The 10,324-nt window shown below is 44.7% G+C and overlaps 1 protein-coding gene across 1 annotated transcript; it reads left to right on the forward strand.

Annotated features, from left to right (window-relative positions):
• Nucleotides 1-1,340: 1,340 nt before the first annotated feature.
• On the forward strand, nt 1,341-9,478 carry LOC131207528 (cadherin-23-like). The gene is made up of 19 exons (XM_058200147.1): nt 1,341-1,515; nt 1,597-2,044; nt 2,860-3,125; nt 3,195-3,289; nt 3,358-4,176; nt 4,236-4,423; nt 4,501-4,842; nt 4,905-5,389; nt 5,575-5,787; nt 5,859-5,968; nt 6,053-6,210; nt 6,261-6,388; nt 6,448-6,557; nt 6,627-6,747; nt 7,246-7,353; nt 7,434-8,038; nt 8,103-8,641; nt 8,705-8,768; nt 8,846-9,478. Exons 1-19 carry the CDS (start codon nt 1,341-1,343, stop codon nt 8,996-8,998), a joined length of 5,127 nt encoding a protein of 1,708 aa, XP_058056130.1. The 3' UTR covers nt 8,999-9,478.
• The last annotated feature ends 846 nt before the right edge of the window (nt 9,479-10,324 follow it).

The raw sequence follows: 10,324 nt of genomic DNA on the forward strand, positions 1-10,324 counted from the left end.
TGCTTTCTTCTCATTTTATGTTTTGAATTCATGTTTGCCCTTTTCAAACTCAGTCGCCTTCTGGCACTATAGCAACAGATGAAATTTGTGGTACTGTCGCAAACGAGAAAGCGAAGCTTACTGACTCAGGAGGCGCGCTAATGTTATCTTATCTTCAGCGGCAGAGGGAGCTTCAAATAGAAGAAAGCAATCGCAACTTTTGTTATCACCGATAGTGAAAAATATCTGCCCTGCTTGGACACCTTCCTGCATCGGGCAATCGACGGCAATCGAGTGGCCGTCAGTCATCGTCGGTCGGCCACAATAGGCACCGGACAAATCGATACCGTTGAACCGTGAAAGTGCGACGCGAAACTTTAGTGATTTTATAGCAGGCCCTTTGACGAAGAGCACGTTTGAGTTAATTTTTCTAGGTTTTGAAAAGCAAAAAATAGATTAGATGTGCATGACACACAACGAATTTTTCTGATGCTTTACAGTTTTGGTGTGGGAAAAATGAATCAACGAAATGGAGGTGGCGCAGTGATGGTAATTAACTTATTGTATTGTGACGTCCGGTCAATGTGATATAAACAGCGCCCCATAAGGAAGCAGTGTTTCAAGCAAACGGTCTAACACAATTTCGAAGCGCCAGGTTACTCGCGACATCGCTTCCGTGTGATGAAAACTTGTGTGTACTAGTGAATCTTTCAGTGAATCCCCGATATTGTTGCTGTTGACCACATCAATTAGGTCTTATCGTTGGTGACTCAAAGAAACGATAATAAGAGAGGAAGTCAATTGCCAATCGACAGATCCGGTCGACGGTGACGACGGGCGAGTAGCTCAAACGCGCCTTCAACATCTTGTCTTATCACGTCACTTTTAAGATGATGCCAATCTTCATTGGTGTGCTTCCGCACACTCTTATTTGAAGAGATTATCTTTTCCGAACAAGTTTGTTCGATTGTTCCGACCTACAGAGCGAAAAACTGAGAAACGCTTGTCGCAAAGCATCCGCGCTTTTTGCGGCAAGTAATTAACGCGTGTTCAGCATTGTGTCCTGACATTTACGAATGACCGAATGACCGATGGTGTCATGCGTCATGTGGCCCAAATGTGTGATTGATGGTGCCGCCCAGTCACACTGTCGGCACAAATGTTATAATGGTATCATGTATTGGTAATTTAAAGAAAGGTTATCTTTCGGCCATAGCTTTTACCGAGCGTGTCGCTTGTTTTGTAACTTTCAAATGTACATAGGCTCGTTTTTAACTGACAACCTTAACTCGTAGCATATTGGTGATATTTTTGTTGTCCTGACCTGATTTGAACAGAAATCTGCGCTGATCGCGTTCCTGATGTGTGGAGTGCCACGGCTAGTGTGGGCTGATGACTGGAGTGAGCCACGGTTTGTTTCCGGAAATGAGCAAAACATTTCGCTCAGTGCTTACAACGCTAGCCTCACGCAACAGAATGTGTGGATGGTGGAAGAAATGCCCACACCGTACATTATGCTGTACCTGAACTACAAGGGTAAGCGAATTTCTGCGCATTTGGTAATGACCTACATAAGCTTTTCGGCGAATGCAATCCTTGTCCTTTCCTCATGGCCAGGTCCAAATGAGCCGCTCATTATCTCCGCCCCAAGTAGTCTCGGTGCGAGCATGGTGAAAGCTACCGATGGCCGTTGGTGCATCAGAATCAGCAGGCGACAGGATTATGAAGTGCAGGAACAGCGTTCTCCATTGATATTGGTTTCCGTGGAAAGCGCTAGTAATCCCTATGTTATTCCCGTACAGTTGGTCAATGTTCTGGATAATGCGCCGGTAATGACGAGCGAAAATTATTGCGAAATCAACGAATTGCAGGAGAGTTTCACGTCGGAATGTTTGTATAATGTGTACCACGCCGATGGGTTCGAAAGGGGTAATATTCTCAATTCTAGTACGAATGAGATCACGTTGGAAATCGAAGACGCCAACGCCAGAGATCACTTTGAGTTTGTGCAAGCTGAGGATATGAGACCGGAAGATCCTATTCACAATATTCTGTACTTTCTGAGGTAGGTAGTTAAAACATCAAGCTATTGCTGGCCACAGAGGAGCTTTTAAACTCGTGCTTAACCTTGAACATCATCATACTTTTAATATGACTGCAAATTTTTTTATGACATTTTGAAATTTTTCGGACCATCCATTTTTATTTGTTTAAGTCTACAATTTTGAACCTTACCCATTTCAATTTGAACATTACTCAACGTGGTCGGACACAACAAAGAACAAATAGGGATGATATATTTTTAGCAACGGTTTTTTAAACCTTGTTAAATTGATGAACGAGGAATTGGTCTACGAACATGGTAATTTTCTGAGTTATATTTGGGTAAATAATACATTAATATGTTTTATAAAACTTCGACGTTAATTAAAACCGACATCAACTCAATCCAGCAGGGATGGGTGAGCTCAACGGAGTAAATATTGCCTAATGAAATCAGGAGCCTAGATCAACATGATTCAATTTTAAATGTTTACATTTGTAATGATACTTGGTTTGTTTTGTAGATGATGTATCACAGGCACACATAGCTCCCAAGTAAACCCCAAATTTAAAACCCATAGTAAACCGCAAATTTAAAACCAAAATATAAGGTAGAACCGGGACGTACTTATTTATATATTTTTGATATATTTATCATATTTTTGATTTTTGAAAATATTTGAATATTGAATTCTTATTAGTTCTAATATTTGAATTCTCATTTAACTGAGCATGCGAATGAGGTTAATTTTTGCTGTTCTTGCCCCCAAAAGTTTACACCTCATCGTTGTTATTGTTTCTGAATGTAAAATAGTAATAGAAAATTTTTCATGTTAGGGTAAACAAAAAGTTGGACTATGCAGAGAAATCGTTGTTCAACTTCGTTACCAACGTTTACGATCTGGATCGGACACATTCGTTTAAAATAAACACCATTGTCAAGGTTCGCAATGTGGACAGTCGTAATCCCACTTTCATACGACCGTTCACCACCCAACGGATAATGGAAAAGGAAGAGTATCGTACTACCGTAATCGCTATTGACAGTGATACGGAACTTAACAATCCAATATGCTACAGGTTGCTGACCGCGAACTCTGAATGTAAGTTTGAATCTGTGGTTTTTGCGCTTATAAGTGGGTTTTTTTAAATTTTTATGCTCCATTTGGTAGATCAAAAATATTTTGCTATTGGAGAAAATAGCGGTGAGTTGACCGTCCATCCAATTGACCGAGATAGTGAGCAGAATGAGCTTTATCCATTCACGGTAGGATCAATGATAACCCAACACTGCTGCTCTTTCCGGAAAATCTGACCCCTTCGATCTCTCCATAGATCACAGCCTACAAGTGCCATAACCCTAGCAATGAAACTAGTATTGAGGGAGCTATAATTCTCGAGGACAAAAATGATTGTTATCCGGAGTTTGATGTCAAACCGCATGAGCTGCAGTTTTGGGAAAACACTATAATGGAGCTCGCCTTTGAACGGTTTATCGTTGAAGACCGTGATCTTGGCGAGCACGCCCGTTACACGGTGCATCTATCGGAAACGGTAGAGGGGAGCACACAGGAAACAGAGTCCTTCGCCATCATCCCGTCTAACGGTTACCAAAAGACGGCATTTACGATTAACGTAAACAACGCGGCAAAGCTTGACTTTGAAGTTCCCGAACGCCAAACCTTTCAACTGCATGTAACAGCACGAGAACCGATCGAGCCATCACACGAGCGCCTGCAGACGATCACCGTGCGACTGCAAAACTGGAACGACGAGGTACCGAAGTTCAACCAAGAAGAGTATCAGATCAGCGTGCTTGAAACTATCGGAGAAAACCATCTGCTGGCAACGATTTCGGTAACGGATCGTGACATTGACGATGGAATCAGCTTAGCAGCACTGGGACGAATTGCCGAGAGCCTGGACATAGTGGCGCTTCCGGTTGGCATGGACTCGGGTATACCGAGCTATGGCTTTGAGATCAAAACAAAGGTGGCAAACATTTTCGACTATGATATCGCCAAAGAGGTTATCGTTCAACTGCTTGCCGAAGACAAGCTGCAAACAGACCGACGCGAGCCACTTCATCAGATATTTTCTCAGCTGTCCGTAAATGTGATCGATGTGAACAATAAGCCACCGCAAATAACTTTGGTATGAAAACTGGTGTCGGATGCCAATTGGCCGTGTAATGCAGAATTTGTTTTGTGTAGCCCCGCGGAACGTTGCACATACCGGAGAATTCCGTCGCCGAGACGGTCGTAATCATCGGCGAAGCCGAAGCGGGAGAGATCATTGGAACCGATCCTGATACCGAGGCAGATCTGATGTTCAGCATCGATTGGAGTAGCAGCTACGGCTCGAAGAGTGGTGTTCGCGCGAAGGCTGAAATGTACCAAAAGTAACTATAGCTTTCGATTCAACAGTCCAAGTGTACCAAATAGCGAAAAATGTTTTCCTTCTGGAATTGGTTTCCAGCTGTTTTTACATTGATGAGCAACGCGTGAATCGTCAGCGTACCATTGGAACGTTACGCGTTAACCCGGATTTCAGCTTTGACGTTGACTACGAGATGTACGACACGTTATTTCTCATGATTCGTCTCGTAGATCGTAACCAAACCATCATGCCCAACGAGGCAGTAGCAATGATTACGGTACAGATTGACGATGAAAATGATAACGCACCAGAGTTTGACAAAGATACTCTCACAGCGGTCCGAACGGTGAAGGAACGTTCCGATGCTGGCGTCACGATAGGAAATATAATTGCATACGATATCGATGGACCTGGCAATAACGAAATGACGTTCTCGATGACGTAAGTTTCCGTCTAAACGTTTTGGGAGTGATGGACAAATTAAAGATTTCTTATTTTATCAGACCCATGAACTCCGACCACCAGGGATGGATGAGCATAGATCAGAACGGAATCATTCGAGTAGAAGGAAACCGAACCATCGACTGTGACACTCCTCCGATTGAGGTGGTTTTGCAAAACGTATCAGTCGCGGACTGGAAATGGACCACCAGTCACGTGTTCACGATCGTGCTGATGGATACGAACAATAAGCTCCCGTATCACGACCCCTTTCCCGACGAGGGCCGTGTGTACAAATTCGAGAAAATGAAGTCCAAAAGCACGGTGGCGGTCATTGAGGGCAACGATCAGGACCGAGACACGGCTTATCACACCGTATCGTACGAGATCAATTATAAGGATTTTCCGCAGCTGCAACGATACTTTGAAGTTGACAGTAGTGGTAACGTGTACGTGAAGGATAACAATGAACCGCTCGATAGGGATGCCGGATTGGAGAGCATTATGATAAACATTTTGATGGTCGACAATGCCGGAGGCTACGACAGTAAGCAATCACAGTTTGCAGTTAACTTTGTTCATTGTTTACGTACGGTATGATGAGGTTTCAATTACTTCATCACTGGTCTTAGGACGGTGAACGAGTCTGAATTACTCAGGACTATAAATGGCATTCAATCACTGCAGCTTGTGCGCGGCACTAATCATTGTTTCAATCTTTTCATGCGCCAGCTCAAAATCGTGTTTCTACAAACATTTATCTGACCTTGCTTGATATAAATGATCATTACCCGGAGCTGCCGGACCTAGCTGCTGAGAGCTCCGAGGTTTCCGAAGATGCCAAGGAAGGGCACATAATAAAGGCAGATTTGGCAGCTATCGATTTGGACGATAGGTTGACGCCGAATGCAAAAATCAATTATCATATACGAAAAGTGACCCCTGGTAGGTGCAAGCCACTTCATGAAAATTCTCCACACTTATAACCGTTACATTTGCATACTTTTTGAATGCAGGAGTCGGAACATCGCTTTTTTCGTTAGAAAACGACAACGAATACAATGCCACACTCAAAGCAGCAACCGACTTGAAGGGATATTATGGCAACTGGACTCTCAAAATCGAGGTGAGTTGGCTACACGTAAATTCATTGCGTAACGGCGAGGGTGTGAAAGTCGAACAAACGGTTTGCTCTTCTACATTCCCTTAGGCATGTGATCGAGGCAGCGAATATGAACCAATTATTAAACTCCCTGAACCTGCCCAAGACAACTGTAGAACTCGGGATTACGCACTGGTCATAAATCCGTACAACTATCAGGCACCGACCATCGCGTTCCCATCGCGCAACACTCAACTACGCCTAAAGTAAGTCCAGCGCTATCAGAAACACACTGAATGCTTATTTAAAACTTTAGGTATGAGTCTCTGTACAACGGTCGTCCGCTAAACGACACCAACGGTTCACTTCTTGGTGACTTCACGGCCATCGATAACGATGGAGGCATATTCGGCGATGTCACCTTTACGCTGAAAAGCACCGACGGTGAGCTGCGTCGGGCGTTTCGATGTTGAGCACGACAAGTATCAAACTTCTCTTTGCAGATGGTGGTAAGGACCACGAAGTGTTTCGGGTTGATAAAATTGATCGTAAAACCGGTCAGCTCGTCCTGGAAAACGCGTTGGCAGTGCAGCCATACCCGAAAGACTACAGCGTAAGTGCGGTCACCTGTGACGTGGGAACTTTCAAGGATTATCCCTAATAATTGTTGTGCCTCGCGCAGATTACGGTTGTAGCCACCGATGGCGGTGACAAGCAAACCGAAGCGCCTATTAATATTGTCTTTATTGACATGACTGGCGAACCGGCCTTCTTGGAACCGAGCTTCGATACCGATTTTACAGGTAAGGATAAAAGCCTCCCATCGGCCCGGTGCCGCGCAGCGTGATGCGGATGCTCTCGGGAAGATGATTTAATTTATCGCCCTAAGCAGCGGCCATTGGAGCGAAGCCACGGTAACAGTTAATTCACAATTATGTTTCACTTTGCCACCAGGCATTTGCTTGCACCGTTCGATGAATCGCGTTTAGTAAGGTTGGATGAATCTAGTTTATGACACCCCCTTAATAGCACCGCGATTAAAGTGCTGCAGGTGTTGATGTCTTGCTTAAATTTAAGTTGAGATTCGATTATAATTGGAAACGTTTCATGCTTGCGCGGAACTAGGAATTGCTGCTCCCGTTCACTCTCTAGAACGGGTCAAACTTACCACCGCCATCAAATAACTTTCCCGCTCCGAAACGGCTATCGATGAATCCTGATAATTACACTTTTTACGGGACTTGGGGTGTTCTCATTCAAGTTTATACGCCAATTTCTCTTGATGGTATAATGTTTTACAGAAAACGAGGAAGGACGAGATGAACGCCGCCAATTACCATTTGCCGAAGACCCGAAAAATGCTGGCCTGCCCCCGGGCGTTCAGACGAATGTGTTCTACTACATTGACAGTAAGTTCTACACCGCAGTTCTCCTCACCTCGAGTAGCGTTACACATATCCTTGAACGTGTCGCCCATTTACATGTTCAGAAACGTTCGGAAATGCGAGCCATCTGTTCGAGCTAGACTCCGTGAGCAACGTGTTGCGTTTGGCCGTCTTGCTGGACCGGGAAGACATACCTAACCACGAGATACGCGTCGTTGCGACGAACAACGAAAACGGTCCACCGCTGCCAATAGTGGAATCGTCAACAGCTTTGCTAGTGGTCCGCATCAGAGTGAACGATGTCAACGACAATCCGCCTGTATTCCAGCAGCGCTTCTACGCCGCCGGAATCACGACTAACGATCGGGTTCAGAAACCACTGTTCCGCGTGTTCGCCGAAGACCCAGACGAGGACGAAATCATCCGCTACGAGATAGTGGTCGGTTCGGTTGAAACGGTTGGGGAAAATCTTCAAACGGACACCCTGCCCTTCCGGCTCGATCCTGGTAGTGGTGAGTTGACGCTGCAACAGAAAGTTCAGCCATCTCAGAAAGGCTACTACCAGTTCACGATCATCGCGTTCGACAGGGACGATACGCACAACGATACGGTTTCGGCGAAAATTTATATAGTATCCGAGTCGAACCGTGTAACGTTCGTGTTTCTTAACAGTGTGGACGAGATAGACCACCCGGACACTCGTGATTTCGTAAGTCGCACCAGGGAGTGACACCCTTTTGCCGGAAATAATCACAAGTAGTGTTTGGTTCCAGCTTTCCCAGCAGCTGTCCGCCTCGTACGATATGGAATGCAATATAGACGATATCGACCAGGCGGTAGAAGAGCGCCAAGCAACGATAAGCAGTGAGACGGATGTGCGAACACATTTCATCCTGAACAATCAGGCCGTGGAGGCGAGCACTATACAGCGGAAATCGTCCAACCGGACCTTTGTGACCGAGCTAAAGACGGCCCTAAGGTCGCGAAACTTGTCCCTCCAGAACGTCCCGACACCGGAAGAACCGCTGAGCGAAGTAGACGAAACACTGCAGGTCATTCTGATTGTGGTTGCCGGAGCGCTGGCAGTTTTGTGTGTGATTCTGGTCGTGGCGTTCTTCGTTAAAATCCGCAGCCTGAACCGGCAGCTCAAGGCACTGTCCGCGACAGACTTTGGTTCGATCTCGTCCGATCGGCAGGGTAAACCAGTGCGCAACGTGCCAACCACCAACATATTCTCCGTCGAAGGCTCGAACCCTGTGCTGAACGATAACGAATTCGGACGCAGTCGAGGGGCCTTTTACGACGATCTGAGGTGAGACTACTATTCTTCATAACGGACTCTCATTCAATTTACTCTTAATTCGTTTCCTGATAGTATACAATCAGAGGAATCTGATTTTATGGACATGGATAAGGATATGTTCGCTACGAAGAAAAAGGTAATACCTTCCGTACGATGCCAACTTCCCCTCTCAAGGGTGGCCGCTGAACTCCTTATGCTCCTTTTCCACAGCAGGAAGGTTTGAGTCCCGCTTTCCTGGAACACATTCGCCAGCGGTCGCTAAATCCTTTGGTTAACACCACAGCCTCTACAAGTCTCGACTCTGCATCGACAGCAGTTCATCAGAAAATCGATGAAACCGAGGATGAGTTATCACATCGGTTTTGATTCGAAAAAAGGAGAGAGAGAAAAGAAAGCTGATTCGCAATGCGGATACTAGGCAGCGAGAATGGACAAGCCCATCCTATCCCGACCTGTGTATATAATTTTTTATTAGACGGACGAACTGAAGCGAAGGGTTAACGGAAATTGGGATTTTATTAAAATGTCATCGCTTGACCTTGTCAGAAACAGCCTTCAGGTTTATTCTGTTACGTCACGGCAGGAGAAGAGAAGACCGTCCGAAAAATAGTATTTGGAAGGTTCCACATTTTGAAAGGATTTTGATAAAAAAAAATTCAGTCGCGAGTCGGGCTGTCCTTCGGAAGAACAACACCATCTGTGGTCAAGTTTCTAAATAAGATACAGCATGAAAATCTTCGCTCCTGGTGCGGCCGGTGAGCGTTAATCGTTTTTGGTTCTGTCTTTTATGATTTCTTGCTTTATTTACCATCTCAACCCTTCATCGAATCCACGGCTGTCGGGAGTCCTGTCTGTCAGAACAAATTGCCAGTGTTTCGTTTCGCTCCGCTATAAACACAAATTTATGTAAATTAAAAAGGGACCGTGTTTCAAGATAGGAAATAAAACACCCCGGGCGTGCTTTGTTTTTTATAGTTTCTACTGGTAACTGCAAGAGAACGGCTCAATCACTTGAAACCAGAAAAAGTGCGACGAAACAGATGTTTATCTTTTTTATGCGAAATGCTTCAGAACACAATGTGGCTTGAGTGCGCTACAAAATTTAAAATAAGATAGTCGACACGGTTCTCCCAAATCTGCGGCCAGAATGGCCCAAATTCAGCCGATGACCGCTCCGATCCATTCCTGAGTCAATAGTTGCTGATTTGTTCGCGTTACATAAAAAATGGGGCTGTCGTTGTATCGCACGTAGCGCCGTCCTATTGAAGCCAAATGCGGTCCAAGTTCTCAGCTTCAATTTCGCCTTCGTTTCGCCCAAACCCCAAAAACCCCAAAAACGACAGTTATAATCCGTGCGGTGGAAATGAGCTTGAATGAAATGTGCTTTTCAAATATCGTACCGTTTAAGTTGAAGACCTACCACTTTGGAAATAAATTTTTCATATTTTCCAATTTTCTGCAACAAAAAATGTTTTACTTAAAAAATAAGATTCAACCAACAAAATTGAATGTGTATGCCATTCCGAATGTATAGCTGGTGCTGCCGTTTATGTCATTCTATGGTTATAAGCACTAGTTCGCGTCTTGAACTTGTTGAAGCATGCATGACATTTTGACAGAACTTTCTCTTGGAACGCTTTCATTCGTGGACAGTTGGTGTTTAACACAGTTTTGCCTGCACTAATAATAACA

The sequence above is a fragment of the Anopheles bellator genome, chromosome 2 (genome assembly GCF_943735745.2).
Source record: "Anopheles bellator chromosome 2, idAnoBellAS_SP24_06.2, whole genome shotgun sequence".
NCBI classification, from domain to species: domain Eukaryota; kingdom Metazoa; phylum Arthropoda; class Insecta; order Diptera; family Culicidae; genus Anopheles; species Anopheles bellator.